Source organism: Cervus canadensis, chromosome 15, assembly GCF_019320065.1.
Source record: "Cervus canadensis isolate Bull #8, Minnesota chromosome 15, ASM1932006v1, whole genome shotgun sequence".
In the NCBI taxonomy this organism is placed as follows: domain Eukaryota; kingdom Metazoa; phylum Chordata; class Mammalia; order Artiodactyla; family Cervidae; genus Cervus; species Cervus canadensis.
In genome coordinates, this window is record NC_057400.1 from 66,510,482 (window position 1) to 66,529,022 (window position 18,541).

Below are 18,541 nucleotides of genomic sequence, written 5' to 3' on the forward strand. Positions count from 1 at the left end.
TCTGTATTTCCCCATCTGCCACTTAATTATCCAGAGTCATCAGCTTCCCAGCAGATTTATTTAAAGTATATTAATAGAACTATGTTGAATCTGTAAAATAAAAAAAAAAAAAAAAAAAAAAAACCCTGACTGTTGTTGAAAATAATCACAAACCCTGTTGTTCAGCATTACTTTAGGATAATCAGTACTTATGTATTATTTAGGAGCATTTCTATTTTCAAAAAAATTTTATTTAAAAAATTTATTTTTATACAATTTTTAAAGCCTACTTTCCGTTTACAAAATATTGGCTACATTCGCCGTGGTGTTCAACACATCCTTGAGCTTGCCTCACACTCAATAGTTTGTCCCTTTCACTCCCCCACCCCATTTTAACCGCTTTTCCTACTGACAACTACTAGTTTATTCTCTACTGAGTGACAAATAGATTCACGGGATTAGATCTGATAGACAGAGTACTTGAAGAACTATGGATGGATGTTTGTAACATTGTACAGGAGGCGGTGATCAAAACCATCCCCAAGAAAAATAAATGCAATAGACAAAATGGCTGCCTGAGGAGGCCAAATAGCTGAGAAAAGAAGAGAAGCAAAAGGCAAAGGAGAAAAGGAAAGATATACCCATCTGAATGCAGAGTTCAAAGAAGAGAAAGGAGAGATAAGAAAGCCTTCCTAAGTGAATGATGGAAAGAAATAAAGGAAAACAATAGAATGGGAAAGACTAGAGATCTCATCAAGGAAATTTGAGATGCCAAGGGAACATTTCATGCAATGAAAGACACAATAAAGGACAGAGTCAGCATGGACCTAACAGAAGCAAAAGATATTGAGAAGAGGTGGCAACTATGAAGAACTTCTGTGGCAACACAGAAGAACTATGCACAGAAAAAGATCTTAATGACCTGGATAACCATGATGGTGTGATTGCTCACGTAGCGCCAGACATCTTGGAGTGCAAAGTCAAGTGAGCCTTAGGAAGCGTAACTATGAACAAAGCTAGTGAAAGTGATCGGATTCCAGCTGTGCTATTTCAAATCTTAAAACATTATGCTGCAAAAGTGCTGAATTCAATATGCCCGCAAATTTGGAGAACTCAGCAGGACTGGAAAAGGTCAGTTTTCACTCCAATCCCAAAGAAGGGCAATGACAAAGAATGTTCAAACTACCACACAACTGCATTTACTTCACATGCTAGCAAGGTAATGCTCAAAATCCTTCAAGCTAGGCTTCAACTGCATGTGAACTGAGAACTTCCAGATGCACAAGTTGGATTTAGAAAAGGCAGAGGAACCAGAGATCAAATTGCCAACATCCGTTGGATCATAACAAAAGCAAGAGAATTCCAGAAAATCATCTACTTCTGCTTTATTGACTATGTTAAACCCTTTCCCTGTGTGGGTCACAACAAACCATGAAAAATTCTTCAAGAGATGGGAATACCATACCACCTTACCTGCCTCTGGAGAAACCTGTATGCAGGTCAAGAAGCAACAGTTAGAACTGGACATGGAACAATGGACTGGTTCCAAATTGGGAAAGGAGTATGTCAAATCTGTATATTGTCACCACGCTTATTTAACTTATATGCAGAGTACATCATGCATAATGCTGGGCTGGATGAATCACGAGCTGGAATCAAGATTGCCAGGAGAAATTTCAATAACCTCAGATATGCAAATAACTCCACCCTTATGGCAGAAAGTGAAAGAGGAGAGTGAAAAAGTTAGCTTAAAGCTCAACATTAAGAAAACTAAGATCATGGCATCTGGTCCCATCACTTCATGGGAAATAGATGGGGAAACAGTGGAAACAGTGTCAGACTTTATTTTGGGGGGCCAAAATCACTGCAGATGTTGACTGCAGCCATGAAATTAAAAGACACTTACTCCTTGGAAGGAAAGTTATGAGCAACCAAGATAGCATATTAAAAAGCAGAGACATTACTTTGCCAGCAAAGGTCCATCTAGTCAAGGCTATGGTTTTTCCAGTGGTCATGTATGGATGTAAGAGTTGGACTGTGAAGAAAGCTGAGTGCCAAAAAATTGATGCTTTTGAACTGTGGTGTTGGAGAAGACTCTTGAGAGTCCCTTGGACTGCAAGGAGATCCAACCAGTCCATCCTAAAGGAGATCAGCCCTGGATGTTCATTGGAAGGACTGATACTGAAGCTGAAACTCCAGTACTTTGGCCACCTGATGTGAAGAACTTACTCCTTGGAAAAGACCCTGATGCTGGGAGGGATTGGGGGCAGGAGGAGAAGGGGGCGACAGAGGATGAGATGGCTGGATGGCATCACCGACTTGATGGACATGAGTTTGAGTAAACTCCTGGAGTTGGTGACGACAGGGAGGCCTGGCGTGCTGCAATTCATGGGGTCACAAAGAGTCAGACACGACTGAGCAACTGAACTGAACTGAACTATGGCAGAAAGCAAAAGGAACTAAAGAACCTCGGGATGAAAGTGAAAGAGTGAAAAAAACTGGCTTAAAACTCAACATTCAAGAAACTAAGGTCATGACATCAAGTCTTATCCCTTCATGGCAAATAAATGGGGAAACAATGGATGGAAAGTGTGACAAACTTTATTTTCTTGGGCTTCAAAATCACTGTAGATGGTGACTGCAGCCATGAAATTAAAACAAAACAAACAAACAAAAAAATGCTTGCCCCTTGGAAGAAAAGCTATGACCAACCTAGACAGGATTAAAAAGTAGAGACATTACTTTTCGGACAAAGGTCCATCTAGTCAAAGCTATGGTTTTTCCAGTAGTCATGTACGGATGTGAGAGTTGGACCATAAAAAAGACTGAACACTGATGAACTGATGTTTTCAAACTGTGATGGTGGAGAAGACTCTTGGGAGTCCCTTGGACTGCAAAGAGATCAAACCAATTCATCCTAAAGGAAATCAACCCTGAATATTCATTGGAAGGACTGATGCTAAAGCTGAAGCTCCAATACTTAAGCCAACTGGTGCAAAGATCCAACTCATTGGAAAAAACCCTGATGCTGGGAAAGATGAAGGCAGGCGGAGAAGGGGATGACAGAGGACAAGATGGTTGGATGGCATCACTGACTTAATGGACATGATTTTGAGGCAACTCCAGAAGATGTTAAAGGACAAGGAGGCCTGGCATGCTGCAGTCCATGGGGGTGCAAAGAGTCAGACACAACTGAGAACCTGCACAACAACAACCTTTATAAGTATAGGGATATTTATCTGCATTTTGTGAAAGAAGATACTGCTGTTCAGAGAGATGTTAAGACTCATAAACCTATGAATGGCAGAGCCAGAATTCATAACTAGTGTCCATGTGGTTCTAAGACCCTTTTTCATGGCTCCACCAAGCCACTTCCATAATGATCTTTGACTTTTCTGTGCATCACTGTATCGAAGTATCTGGAACAGTGCCTGAAACATAGTAGGTCCTCAGTAAAAATGGCTCTTGGTTAAAAGATGTCCTGCTCAGTGAAGAGCCTGCTTTCACTCATGCCTCTGGGCACCCCCCATGGAAGGTAATAGAATAGTGCACTCATAGTCACTGACATTAAGCTTGTTTCAGTCTGTTCCGGGTCACAGGTTGTTGTTTGTTTGTTGTGTTCTTTGATGTCTCTGTCTTTCCTTGAATGTGTTTGAAATCTATGAGGTAAAAGCCCATGGGGGCAGGAGTCAGTCTTCCTTGCTTACAAGCATTACATCTGCACTCAACAGTGCTTCATAGACTGATCAGGCCATGTTAATCATTGACAGAAAGTCTGCTGAAAGAAAGAAAGAAATCTGCACTACAAGAGTACCATTAGCCCACACTCATTTTTCACTTGAAAGAGCTATGCACAGCCTATGAAGATCTAAAAAGTAGATTCTCCTTTGTTCCCAGAGAAAGGAGGATAGCAATTTGAGTAGTAAAGTCTTTATTGTGGTCACTCATTTCTGTGATATTTAAATGTGAAGAAGTCCAACTCAGTTTGGGATGAAGTCTTCTTGGGAGAAGCCATGTGGGCATGGCTGAAGATTTAAACTGATCAAGTACAGCCAGAAAACTCCACTGAGGCAATTATTATTGACTTGGAAGCCCTCTTATTGCAGTCTGTTTAGATTATGGTTGAGTAATGAGGCTGGAAAAGACCCTGATGCTGGGAGGGATTGGGGGCAGGAGGAGAAGGGGCCGACAGAGGATGAGATGGCTGGATGGCATCACTGACTTGATGGACATGAGTTTGAGTAAACTCTGGGAGTGGGTGATGGACAGGGAGGCCTGGCGTGCTGCAATTCATGGGGTCGCAAAGAGTCGGACACGACTGAGCGACTGAACTGAACTAAATGAGGCTGTGAATAGAGTGGAATCAAGGAAAACCTGTGGAAAATATAAGCACCCTTTCTGGGCATTGAAGATAAGGCTGTAGGCTACAGCACAATTAGTAGGTCAAGGATTTGGATCTGTTTTGTTCACTGCTGAATCCCCGGTGTCTTGAACAGAAACTGACACATAGGTAGTATACAATAAATATTCTTTAAATGGAATAGAATATAGAAATAATGAGAAGGAGGAGGAAGTGTTGGAAATGTTATCCCTTTAATTGGAGTCTATACTTTAAAAGCTCTTGAATTTAGACTTTTAAAGGAATGTTGTCTCCAAAAGGGATAAAAAGATAAATTTAGCTCAGGAGAGATGTGAGGGTTCTTTGAAATGTTAGGGCCTTCTCCAAAAAAGTATATTCTGTTTTGGACAGAGTTCAGGAACACAAGAAGTTTTGGGGCAATTATGTTATTGAAGTTTCAAAAGAAAGTAGAATAATAAGCAGGCTTTCCTGGTGGCTCAGATGGTAAGGAATCTGCCTGCAGTATGGGAGAGCTGGGTTCAATCCCTGGGTTGGGAAGATCCCCTGGAGGAGGGTATGGCAACCCACTGCAGTATTCTTGCCTGGAGAATCCCCATGGACAGAGGAGCCTGGCGGGCTACTGTCCATGGGCTTGCAAAGATGTGAACACAACGGGGCGACTAAGCACAGCACACGGCACAGAATAATACGCAGTGTTACTTTTATATCATATTTGGCTTATGTAAGTGTTGCCAAAAGCTTGATTAAATCCCATGAAAATTAAGAATAAGAAATGGGTCCTTGTTATCACTGTTATTAATATGGTTTTGTAGGCAAGGAAAATGAAAAATTGGTAACAATATCAAGAAAGAAAATAAAATATTATTGCTTTATTGATAATTACATTCTAGTAGATTCAAAATTTTCAAACTAAATAAAACTACTGAGTTTAGTAAGAAAATTTAGTACGTCACTTGTTTGACTTAGTATGAGTAGAATGCTAGCGTTCTCATTAAAAAAATAGATATCCAACAAGCAACAAAGGTTTACTGTATAACACAGGGAACTATAGTCAATATCGTGTAATAACCTATAATGGAAAATAATTCTAAAAATAATGTGTATATGTATAACTGAAAAAAAAAGAGAATTTCATAAGTTGACAAAATACAGGCTGTTTCCTATACTAGCAATAAGTCAAGAAAATTTATTTACACTAAATAATAAAGACTATAGGAATATATTTAGCAATAAAAGTACTTGACCTTCCTGAAAAGCAATATAAACACTTACTGCAAAGGTATCCACAAGTCGATATTTCATAGATATCCTAAAAATCTCACACGTCACCTTATGTAATTGATTATGTTGCAATTAAATTACAATAAGAGTTCAGAAGAATAAATGTTTGAAAATAATATAATTTTGAGGGAAAAAAAATACACCTCTGTATGGGTTAGTGAAAATTCTAACTGCCCCTGCTGTTGTTGCTTTTTAGCTGCTAAGTCATGTCCGACTCTTTGCCACCCTGGGAATGGTCTCTGTAGCCAAAATCTGATTACTAGTGGCTTAAAGTAGATTTTATTTCTTGTTTACTTCATAATCTGTTGTGGGCGGGTTTGACTCCTTTATTTTCTTGTTATGACTATTGTTTTATTTTTGTATTTAATTTCTAAGCATAAATTCCGTGAATATTCACTCTGCTCCAGTCACTAATTGCATTTTCTCATTTAATTCTCACAGCAATACTGTTGTGTTAGCCCCGTTTTATGAATGAGGAAACTGAGGCTTTGAGAAATACAGTAAATAATTGGTAGAGGAAATTGAGGTTACCTAACTATTAAGCCAACCAAGTATTTTTGACTTCCTCAGATTTTAAGCTTATCTCACAGTAGATAGAAAATATAATATAAAATAATTAGCCAAATGGATATAGCATAAATGGGTAATATATATGCAGCATACTATATTTTCATTGTTTCTGTTTTATGTAAAAATAGCAAAAATGAAGAGTATGTGTCTGAAAACTAAGAGAGCCAGAATCCTAGCCCTAGTTGTGCTACTAAAAATCTTTGTGACCACCTTCTTGGTCCTCAGTTTATGTTATGTATAAAATTTGGGAGCTGAATGATGATATATCCAGAGTCTACAGTCAAGTGGTTCTCTAAAGAGAAAATGGATTATAAAGCCTGTCTGGATCCAAAGCCCATGCTCTTGTTTTTCTGTGTAAGTTGGTGTCTTTATATTAGTAATACTTCTATTATAACAACACAGGTGAATGCTCTGCCCTTCACTCCACCTGTCTGTCTTCAGATGTGAAGGAAAATTTGACTGTGGAGGGGCCTCTAGGACAGGACAAAAACTCAGCACTTCTTATTGTGACCATGTGATTCAAAACTCAATTTGAGACCCTTCCACAGTGCGCAATGAGCTGTTTCTTATATATAGCAAGTAAATTTGTTTTGGCATAAACTTAGAAATCTTGTTTTGAAAGCAAGAGCCTCTTAAAATAATACACTCTGTATTCATGTAAAATAAGAAGACGTTACAAGATACAATTTAATAAAAAGTTACTACAATAAAATGGGAATCAATATCAAATCAAATTTAAAATGTAGACTTTTAAATACTAACACCAATATTTTTTTATTCTCTATTAAATCCTGCCCATCCTTTAAAGGATAACTTTTAGAGTATCTAATTTAAAGTATATCCTTTCTTTTTTCGTGGATCTATTTTATTTTTAGAATTGTGGTTTTGATGATTAAATAATAGATTTAAATTCAATTGATTCTGACCTTTCTTTAGCAATTGACTTTTATGATGGGCTTTTTAAAAATGACATTTCCTGTATTGCTTGGCGCTGTGACATGGCAAGTCAGCCAAATAAGGACTATAAAATTAAATATGGCTTATCTGCTGTGTACAGTTGAGTAGCTGGAAGGTTTAAGTACTGTGTTTTTTTGCTTTTTGTTTTACACATATGCAGTCAAGTTAATACCAAGAAAATTAGCCCCATCCTGTTGGAGTCTTTGCAACCCTGGTTACAAAGATAGTGACATTCTCATTTATTTTTTTCTGTGCTAAGTCGCTTCAGTTGTGTCTGACTCTTTGCAACCCTATGGACTATAGCCCTCCAAGTTCTTCTGTCCATAGGATTCTCCAGGGAATAATACCAGAGTGGGTTGCAATGGTCCCCCTCCAGGGGGTCTTCCTGACCTAGGGATTGAACCCACATCTCCTATGTCTCCTGCATTGGCAGGCGGGTTATTTACCACTAACACCACCTGGGAAGCCCATTTTTTTTCCTGTATAGTTAGAATATCCATTGGTTGTTATACTACCAATGGTTATTTATTAGCCTTGATATTAGATAAAGCTTCTATGATGTACAAAATGGAAATTATTTCTCTGTAATATTTTAAAATAATTATCCATAGAACAGATTATCTTACATACAATAGGCAAGTTTTATTGTGATATAAACAAAGCATGTATCCCATATATTTGTCATAAGTTAAACTCTTTCATATGTTAAATAGTGTCAGATTTCATAGCATTAACTCTTTAGTTAATTATTTTAATTGTTTACCTGGCATTTTTTAAAAACCTACAGTGTTCATGTTTATAGAATGATTCTAAAAACATTTGGGAAAGCAAAGCAGATTGTATAGTTGGGTCCATATGATGTCCAACACTGCTCTCTACTGGCAAAGAAGCAAGTCATAAAATAAACTAGCTGTTCAAGTGGAAAAAAAAAGTCAATTTCAAGTAATATTTGAAAATGAAGGTGTAATCCTCAAACTTTCACATATGTTTCTGAAAAATGCTTATTTTAGGCATAATGGAATGCAATGAAATAACTGGAAGGAATGACTACAGACATCATCTGAGATTAGTTAGAAGAGAACCTGTCATTTTAATTAATTGAAAAATAGTTGTGGGAGTTTTGGAAAGTATTAAGCCAAACATGAAACAACTTAATAGCATTCAAATTTTGAAAGTCTATAAAGTAAATATTTTTGTATATAATAGTGAGTTTACTGATGCTTTATGTTTTTAATTTCAACAAACTGCTGCCATTAAAATATCTGCTATGAGTACATTTACAAAGTTTCTAAATGCACTGAGCAAAGAGATGCATAGGTTGAAATATCTGCATGGAATATATTAATATAATTACCTTTAGACTATAAAAATTTGCTCAGTATTTGTCAAAGTCTTTATTGATGATTTTCCAAAGACATTTTATAGTTTTGTAAAATCTGTGAAAAATATATGCTACATTGTTAAACCTTTAAACATATAGACTAACTCACAAGACATTTTTAGATCACTATCATCTTACTTCTCATGGTCTAATATCTTCTAAATGTCCCTTTATGTTTTATATCTTTTCTCTCTGTGCATATTATTTAGGATTAATTTAATAGCTAGTAGCCTTTTAATAACTAGTAGCCAAAATGTAAATGCAAACACACAGATGCACTCACACAATAATGCCCAAAAGGGAATCAGTAATATACAGTAATTTAAGAGGAGTTTTTTTTTTTTTTTTGGTAAAGTTGCCTAATACTGTCACTGGCTGATTGATTGGCAGACTACTTTTATTGTAATGAATTTAAAGCATATTACATTTCAATGATAATTACCTCGATTATAAGAAAGAAGTTGATGCTTATTTTCATTGTTACATTTTTCTATAGTTTCTAAATTTCCTATAGAGAACATACATTACTATTAAAATAAAATATTCATAAGTAAAAAGAAAAATTTTGTTGCAGATTTTCAAAACACAGGCACATACTTGTGTATGGGATTTACACTTGGATTTAGGTAAGGTCTAATGCCTGATCTTTCTAAAAAAAGAGCAACGTGTGCTGAAAAGAATGTTGTCTCTTTGAGACTATGAAGAAAAAGAATTGATAAAATCTTGAGTACTTAAAATATTCTGCACCCACCATTATCATGGCCACGGAACAAATAACTCTTTCTTTTGCTCTTTTGCCACGCTGAAAAATAGCACTCAGAATCTACATGTATAAAGCAAAACAGTCTGATATTATACTCTCTTCTCATCAGTGTTATTTTTTTGCTGCCACATGGAGGAGCTAAGACATAAAGTTGCTAAAATATAAAAGCAATGACTTTTACTGAGTTGAACGTGTTCACCATACCAATGTTCCATTTTCTGAAAGATTATAAAAAAAAAAAATCTGTATTTTTTTACTTGGGTAAATTTCTAACAAAAAAGAGAATTTTTGAGATTGACTTCTTTTATTCGGCATAATTTCCTTAACAGTCATTCAGGTTGTGTGTGTAACAATAGTCCCATCTATTTTTATTGCTGAATAATGTTCCATGGTATGGATGTACCATAGTTTAGTTTAACCATTCACCCACTGAAGGATATTTGGGTTGTTTCTGACATTTGATTTTTACAAATAAGTCCACTGTGAATATCATTTCAAAAATATTTACAAGAATATAAATTGTCATCTCTTTGGTATAAATACCAAAAAGTGCAGTTGCTTTGTCTTATGATAAGTTCATGTTAGTCTTCAGAGAAACTACCAAACTATATTTCAGAGTGGCTGTAACATTTTACATTCCCAGCAACAGCAGCATCCTATAATTTTATTTGCTGATCTGACAACCTTAATTACTGATATTAAGGATCTAACTTTCTTGATCAGTAAAGAATCTGCCTGCAATGTGGGAGGCCTGGGTTTGATCCCTGGGTTGGGAAGATCCCCTGGAGGAGGGCATGGCAACCCACTACAGTATTCTTGCCTGGAGAATCCCATGGATAGAGGAGTCTGGCAGGCTACGGTCCATGGGGTCACAAAGAGTCAGACATGACTGAGCACCTAAGCACACACAACTTTCTTGATTCTCCCTGCTGTTGCCCCCGACATTTATTTCCATTGGCAACATCCTTCTCTCATCGCCCTCTGCAGCACGGCGGCTACCTGCGGAAGCCGTGGTTCTGGCACTCCTCTGTCCTTCCATTGAAACCTCAGTTCCAGGGTCTCCTTAATCCATACCTTTTCCCAGAATACTCCTTCCCCAAGCTCCACTTTGGACTCCCAGCTGTTGAGTGTGCTTCTTTAGCTGACACCTCAGAGGAGCTTAAACTCAATGTGTTTGAGTGTATGTTTCATTTCTTCCTTTCATTTAGGTCTCTGTTAAATTGTCACCTTTTTTAGAGGGAACTTTCCTGATCTTATACAATCTAAGATGTATTAGAAATCTGTTTGTGATCTAGATATAAACATAGAAATATATAGATGCATTCATATATACATACCTGCATACATACACACACATGTATGCTCACTGGGAAGTAAGTTACCCTCAAACAGGGGCACTTTTCACCGTTTATATATCCAACAATTAGCAAATGCTTGACTCATAGTAAATACTTTTTTTTTTTTTTTTTTAAGGAATAAATGAGTATGTGTAACGTTAACTTGTTATCATTTGGGGGCTTAATTCAATTTTTATTTTACCAAAGTTTGTTGTTGTTTAGTCATTAAGTCATGTCCGACTCTTGCAACCCCATGGACTGTAGCCCACTGTCCGTGGGATTTCCCAGGCAAGAATACTAGAATGGGTTGCCGTTTCCTTCTCCAGGGGATCTTCCTGACCCAGGGAACAAACTTGTGTCTCCTGCATTGGCAGGCAGACTGTTTACCAGTGAGCCACCAGGGAAGCATTTATCAATGTTATCTATGTCAATTTTAAATATTTCCCCAAGGTTTGTAATGAAACAACAGAATGTTACCCAGCTGTTTCCCCAAGTATCATTCACAGAGACAACTAACTTCAGCTCGTTGTTTTCTTCTTTGTTTCTGGATAACCAGCTTAACTCTTGTGCCTCAACTTGTCATATCTGTAGTGACTGTCATCCTCCCTTGATTCCTGGATTGCATTTCTTCCTTTGCTGTATTTTACATATTTTCCTCTTCTCCTATGGAGAAGTGGGACACGGGAATTTAAATTTTTAGTCCATCTTAGTACATATTTTTCCCCCTCCTGGTAATCTGTAATCTTGCCCTAAATCTTTCTTTCTTTCTTTCTTTTTTTTTTTTTTTTGGTTCCTTAGAATTTGAAGTTATTTTTCTTCTGTTATTGCTGATGTGAAGTCTGATATTGTATTTCCTGGCCTTTGTGGGATTTTTGTTTCTCTCTGGGTCTTTTATGGTCTTTTCTCTGTCTCTAGTGTATTGGTGATGGGCCTGATGTACTGTGTTTGTGAGTTCTCACTCATTTCAGTGGTGTAATCTTGCAATCCACAGCTCCCCTGGCCTTGTTTCTCCTGCTAGCTAACAGCTCGATTGAGATGGGATGAATTAACCCCTTGGCGATGGCTTCATTCTGGTCCTTCTTTTCCTTCACCCTTCAGACACCAGGCAGAGTGGGAAAATACAGAAACTAAAGTCCTTCCTCTAACCTGTGTTGTGTCCAAGCCTTTGACAGTACTATGACCAGAGTATTTCGGTTGTTGGTGGGTTAGTGTGCCAGACTCTGTGTTCCTGAATGTAAGCATTTAAGCCCTTAACAGCGTGTTAAGGCAATTCCTCCCAGAATTAGCACCTGAGGTTAAGATTTGGCAGGAAGTAGATCGTTAAGGAAGTGTTCCCAGGAGCAGTCCGTAAGGACATGGGAAGGCAGACAGATGAGGGGAAGAAATCAAGCGAATCCTCAGCTGCAGCCTGATTCTGAGGAAAGCTCTGCATCATGATGTTACACCTTAGAGTTTGCCCCACTTCCCAGCAAAGGGGCCAGCCCTCTGCACTTCTGCACCAGTCATTGGTTAAAGAATTGTTGTGATAGCAGAAAACTCCCAGGAGTTTATAGGTCTCAGTACTGGCAAAGTAACCTCATTGACAGAAGGGAATTCTCCGAAACTCTTGCTGTGAGCCCTCACCAGCAAAGCATGGGGAAGCTGGAGGATGGATCCCACTGCTGATAAAGAGGATCCAAGCAAAGCTGAGCAGCACCAATATCCACTAAATTCTAGTTTCATCTCCAAAGAATCAGTAAATTAAGAAGTGGCCATCCCTCATAATTATAATGCATTTTGCAGTTTACAAGGTTTTTTGTTTTTTTCTCCCTCATCTCTTATTGCAATTGGTCTTCAGAGCAATTTTGTAAGGAAAGAAGAACAAAATTATTCTTGTTTTTCAAGAATCGTGACTTTTCAAACATTTTCAAACTCTAAGCCTAGAGTTTATTCCAGCATGTTGCATCACATTCAAGAGTCTTGTAAATATTTTATATAGACATGGAATGCATACAAATACAAACCTTAATCAGAGGAAGCATTATGACTTTTTTAACTTAAAATAAACTATTATGAGGAATAATCTGCTTTTCAGTTTTAAAATTGTTCCCATTCAGTGCATCCAACATTACACAGAAGAAAAGGGTTAAGTGGCAAGCTCCATATCAGATGTCTTTTAAGTTTAGTTCCCACAGCCTTTGAAGGTCTCTCCCTGTTTCATTACTCAGACGACTTAATTAAAGCCCATGTGAAGGAAACATATTAAGAGGTTCCTGGAGTACCACAAGAGGTTGATTCATTTAGAAAGCACTTGGAGTTCTTCCATCATTTTCCCATATGGACCTATTTACATATAACCCTATGACTCATGACATTGCTGCCAAAGTAAGGAATATTTTTCCATAAATATTTCCAGTAACTCTTACAGTCTGTTAGCGACCCATCAGACACTTCTTGTAGTTCAATAATCACTTATCTATAAAGAGTTTGCTTTCACCTCCCAGTTCTGCTAACTCTAGACCAACCACTAATGGGGAATCTCTCAGTGATATGATAAATACAGAGATGTTGAGAACAGTTTACACCTTAGATTTCTCAGGACTAAACAGCTTCTATTGTGTTAGCTCCCCTCCTGTCACTTAGACCCTTTATCCTTTCTGGATGATCTAAAACAGTGCTTTTCAAATCTGGTGGCACATTAAAATCACCTGGGGAGCTTTAACATACACGGATGCCCTAACTCCGCCCCCAGCTAATTAAATCAGAGTCCCAGGCACTGGTCTGTTTAAAGCTCCCATGTAATTATATCATACAGACAAGGTTGAGTATACTGACCTGAAACAGAAGAAAATGTGATGGGTCCATTGGTGTCAGGAATCAATTTGGTTGTCTTCCATATCTTAGTGGCAACTTTTGAATTCCTTTTTAACTGAGAATTTCTTCCCTTATTTTGGTCTTTTTTGCAGGTCTGGTCAACCAACTTGAGATCATTTTGGGGCAAACATAGTGCTTAATGATATTACATCTAGACCTAGTAGCAGTTTTTTGACATAGTTTAAACATATTAGAAAAAGAAACTGTTGTATCTTATAGAATCTGAAAATTGAAACATTTTTATCTTAATGCTTCTGAGCTTCACTTTCTTTCCATGAGCTCATCAGAAAGGGGATCAGCAGTTATCTCCTGTATTTTCATCTCAGCTTTTCTATCAACCTTCCACTATTCTCCTGACCTGTTACTATTTACTAAGTCTGTTCCTTAGATTTTTAGTACAAGAAATCACCTGTGATGGTTTTAGAAATATAATTCCCTAGGCCTACCCTTATTAGGCCAAAGAATCTGCATTGTTATGTTTTAACCTGCTTCCTAGGTAATTCTCATGAAGGTAATACATAGAGCCCAATTTAAAAAACAAAAGTCTAATTTCTTTAGTTATTGTTATTTTTTCAAGAATGAAAGAAGGAATCATGGTCAGTTCAATGGCCCAGTCGTGTCCGACTCTTTGTGAACCCATGAACCGCAGCACGCCAGCCCTCCCTGTCCATCACCAACTCCTGGAGTTTACCCAAAACCATGTCCATTGAGTCGGTGATGTCATCCAGCCATCTCATCCTCTGTTGTCCCCTTCTCCTCCTGCCCTCAATCTTTCCCAGCATCAGAGTCTTTTCAAATAAGTCAGCTCTTCGCATCAGGTGGCCAAAGTATTGGAGTTTCAGCTTCACCATCAGTCCTTCCAATGAATATTCAGGACTGACTTCCTTTAGGATGGACTGGTTGGATCTCCTTACTGTCCAAGGGGCTCTCAAGAGTCTTCTCCAACACCACAGTTCAAAAGCATCAATTCTCCTGTGCTCAGCTTTCTTTATAGTCCAACTCTCACATCCATACATGACCACTGGAAAAACCAGAGCCATAACTAGAGAGACCTTTGCTGACAAAGTAATGTCTCTGCTTTTCAATATGCTGTCTAGGTTGGTAATAACTTTCCTTCCAAGGAGTAAGCATCTTTTCATTTCATGGCTGCAATCACCATCTGCAGTGATTTTGGAGCCCAGAAAAATAAAGTCAGCCACTGTTTCCACTGTTTCCCCATCTATTTCCCATGAAGTGATGGGACCGGATGCCATGATGTTAGTTTTCTGAATGTTGAGCTTTAAGCCAACTTTTTCTCTCTCCTCTTTCACTTTCATCAAGAGGTTCTTTAGTTCTTCTTTGCTTTCTGACATAAGGGTGGTGTCATCTGCATATCTGAGGTTATTGATATTTCTCCTGGCGATCTTGATTCCAGCTTGTACTTCTTCCAGCCCAGCGTTTCTCATGAGTGTACTCTGCATATAAGTTAAATAAGCAGGGTGACAATAGACAGCCTTGACGTACTCCTTTTCCTATTTGGAACCAGTCTATTGTTCCATGTCCAGTTCACTCTGATATTGCTGTTTGGTTCCCTTCCATTCTGTGAGTTAACACATGAAAAAGATTCTACTTAATTATTTGATGTAAAGTATATACACATACTGGAGAAGGGCATGGCAACCCACTCTAGTATTCTTGCCTGGAGAATCCCCATGGACAGAGGAGCCTGGCGGGCTACAGTTCATGCAGTTGCAGAGAGTAGGACATGACTGGAGTGACTTAGCACCCACACATACACATATACATACCCATGCTTATGTCTATGTATTTAATAACATAAATGAATTCATAATATAGATGAATTCATATCTCGCTTTGGTATTACGATTGGTAGTATGTGACAAGAGAAGAAGTCTTTGGAAAATTATATATGTCTAATGAATGTAGTGATTATTTGCTATTTATTTAAAAATATTCTGTAGAATAAAATATCCACATGTCAGTTCTAATTTTTCTTTAATGTTTCACGATATTGGTCTCCGGTTTAGGAGGTATTGTATTGCTCCAGGATAGATATTTTATTACATGTGGTAATTATTTTAAAACTTTGTTCTTTTGGGGAGGATAGGTTAGGTTTTAACTAAAAACCTCTAGGGATCCTTTAATATTCTAGAGCATGTATTTTTTTTTAATTTTTTAATGTACTTTAATTTATGGTTTTGATGAATAGTGTATGTTGAGTATTTAAAATGTGTGTTTTTAAATTTTATATGCTAATTGGAAAACAGAAAAATGTTGATTTACATTATAAACTGCATTAAACCACGTTAAATTTTTAAAATATATCTTTGACATGAAAAAAATGTATATACTTTAAATTTTCAGTTAACAAGTTTTTAATTGTTCACGTTTTAAAGATCAACTTTATTCCTTTGGGCCCAACAAAATAACTTTAATTTTCTTTCCATTAGAAGTCTGCAAGCAAATCATTTAGGAAAAGTGTAATTTTAAGAAGTCTTAGAATAATAGAATTGTATGTGACTAAGTAATGTGTTAACATTTTCATATAATGTAAAGTAATATAAATTAGTAACTCCTCTGTGTTGGATTTGGATTTGAATTACTATCACATCATTCTATTATTCCATGATATATTTTAAAATGATTTCATGATAGATGACGTGGTAACGCCTGTCTCACAGTGACCATTTTCAGTTTCTTGGCAGCACAGAAGTAGAGCAGCCCAAAGGAACAGAAGTTGTGAGAGACGCTGTAAGGAAACTCAAGGTAAGCAAGCCCTCGAAGTAAGTGTCTCATATACTGAACTTACCTTCGGTCATCAGTGGACTGATGGAATTTCAAAGCATCTATAGCTCTGTGGCAGATAAGTCTTAGTAAAAATATGCTGTTAAATGAATACCACTAGATCAAGGAAATGTATTTAATGATAACTATGTAGACACAATTATTTTTCTGAATGTGGCACAGTCTTCATGGTTTCTTAAGGTGTAATTTTTTATACTCAACAACAAAAAGTGTAACAGCAATATTTCATAAGTGTTGCCATTCTGTAGCTTGCCTTTACTTTGCTTGGGCAATGTGGACTCATGCCCTAACTCAAAGCCAACAATTTCCTGTAGTTAGAATATCGAACCCCCCAGTTGAAATGTAGAAGTAAAGTTCATTCCAAAGCAGCATTTTGCAGTGTTAAAGACATACTAATGGACAAACCCACAAGGGTCTGGCCGTATCCATGAGCAGACTCAGGGAACTGGTGAAAATAAAAGCAGAAAAGAACAGTAAGCAGCTCCACATGCTCATAATCAGCAAATTTCCTGAGAAAATCTTACATAATTGCCATGCATCCTTTGCATGTTTTTCTAATTACGTTCCATCCCCAAAGACATTGTTTCCTCTGAGATATTAAGAGTCAAAAACTCCTTCAGCAGAATTCTCACATTTATCATCACATTAAGAAAATTTAACATAACAATATTTTGTTAACATACTTTATTGTTCTTCTCTCTGGTTGTTATCAGAATTTTTTTGAGAAACAACCCTCCACTAACTTTATTTAGTTTTGAGATTATCCAGTTATTCTATAAGATGGGTAGGCCTCTGCACCAGACAAAGCCACATAAAATATATTAGTTTGCTTTGAGAATGTCATATTGGGTGGAATTTACTGAGTGTTTAAATTGAGAAAAAAATTGAAGTGAGTTGGCTTGTTTTCTGGGTAAAGAAGTAAAAGTAGATAATTTTTATCCATTTATTTTAAATAATTGCTATATTTTTAAAATATTTTCTATTTTTCCTGTTTTTAAAGAAATATACTAAAAGGATCCAAGGTAATATCATTCCCATTTGGAAAAAAAAGGGACAAGCCAATCATTACTTTTAACAATTCATTAGACAAAAAAAATTAGACTTCCCTTGTGACTCAGTTGATAAAGAATCTGCCTGCAATGTGGGAGACCTGGGTTTGATCCCTGGGTTGGCAAGATCACCCTGGAGAAGGGAAAGGCTACCCACTCCAGTATTCTGGCCTGGAGAATTCCATGGACTGTATAGCCCATAGTGTTGCAAAGAGTTGGACACAACTGAGTGAACTTCACTAGACACAAATGTACTTGTGCTTGTTTGGCAAATACTTTTAAGCCCTAAAACAGGATTTAAAAGGTCTCACAATTTATGGACAACACTTAGAATAAGATTCCATCTAAATGTTCAAAATGTTGCACGCTTTGGACATGAGTCCAACTTCACTATAATCAGAGTGTTTATAAAAGAATAATGATATTTACACTTACTGTTTCTTTGTACCTAGGAGGTCCTTTATGAAATGAACCCAAATCCAAACCCCAAAGTATTCAATTATTTAGTGAGTGATAATATATAAAAAGATATTTGAGATGAAATGTCTTCTAAAAAAGGCTAGTATTTATGTGGTTTTGTGAAACTTTGTATTTAGTTCTTATGTAGTTTCATGTTTGGAAATGTACTCTGTTTATAAAGTAATGTGATTTACAATAAGATAAAAATCATGCAATGTAGTTTAAAAAATGTATACTCAGTTGATAATAGCTTTTCTCTTTCAAGTACCTTTCAGAATACTTAATCTTATAAACAATCTTTAGTCTGTTGATTGCAAAATGTTTGTAGATCAGGGAAATATATAAAAAGGTAATGATTCATGAAATAATTAAAATAATAAAAAATGTTGTTTATTCATTTCTGTCTTAATTTTTTTGTTTATTGTGTCAAAGGTCAGATGCTACAACTCAGAGTATATGAGTATTTACATTTAAGAACTTAGACACTGGCTCCTCTTTAATTCTGTCATCATGTAAAGATAGCCAGAAGATGGTGCTATGGTTCTACTAAAAAAAAGAAAAAGAACAATTTGCTTATTAACTGGGTTTTGGGTACACATATCTAATTTTAATTTACTGCTTATTTTTCGTAAACATATGTATTCTGTGTACTTTCTTATCCACTATATTTCAGTATTTGATTTTATTTCCCCACAAGGTAGCATTTTATTTAAACCTTGTAATTTTTCAGATGTTTGCAATATTAAT

At 36.7% G+C, this 18,541-nt stretch overlaps 1 protein-coding gene across 3 annotated transcripts in view; it reads left to right on the forward strand.

Moving 5' to 3' along the window:
* The window catches only part of GULP1 (GULP PTB domain containing engulfment adaptor 1), a 315,347-nt gene that overhangs the window by 233,441 nt on the left and 63,365 nt on the right, over positions 1-18,541 (forward strand). For all 3 annotated transcript variants that reach the window (XM_043488361.1, XM_043488359.1, XM_043488360.1), the window contains exon 5: positions 16,176-16,247. In XM_043488361.1, the coding sequence (XP_043344296.1) occupies positions 16,176-16,247 (72 nt within the window). The remainder of the gene's footprint in view (positions 1-16,175; positions 16,248-18,541) is intronic.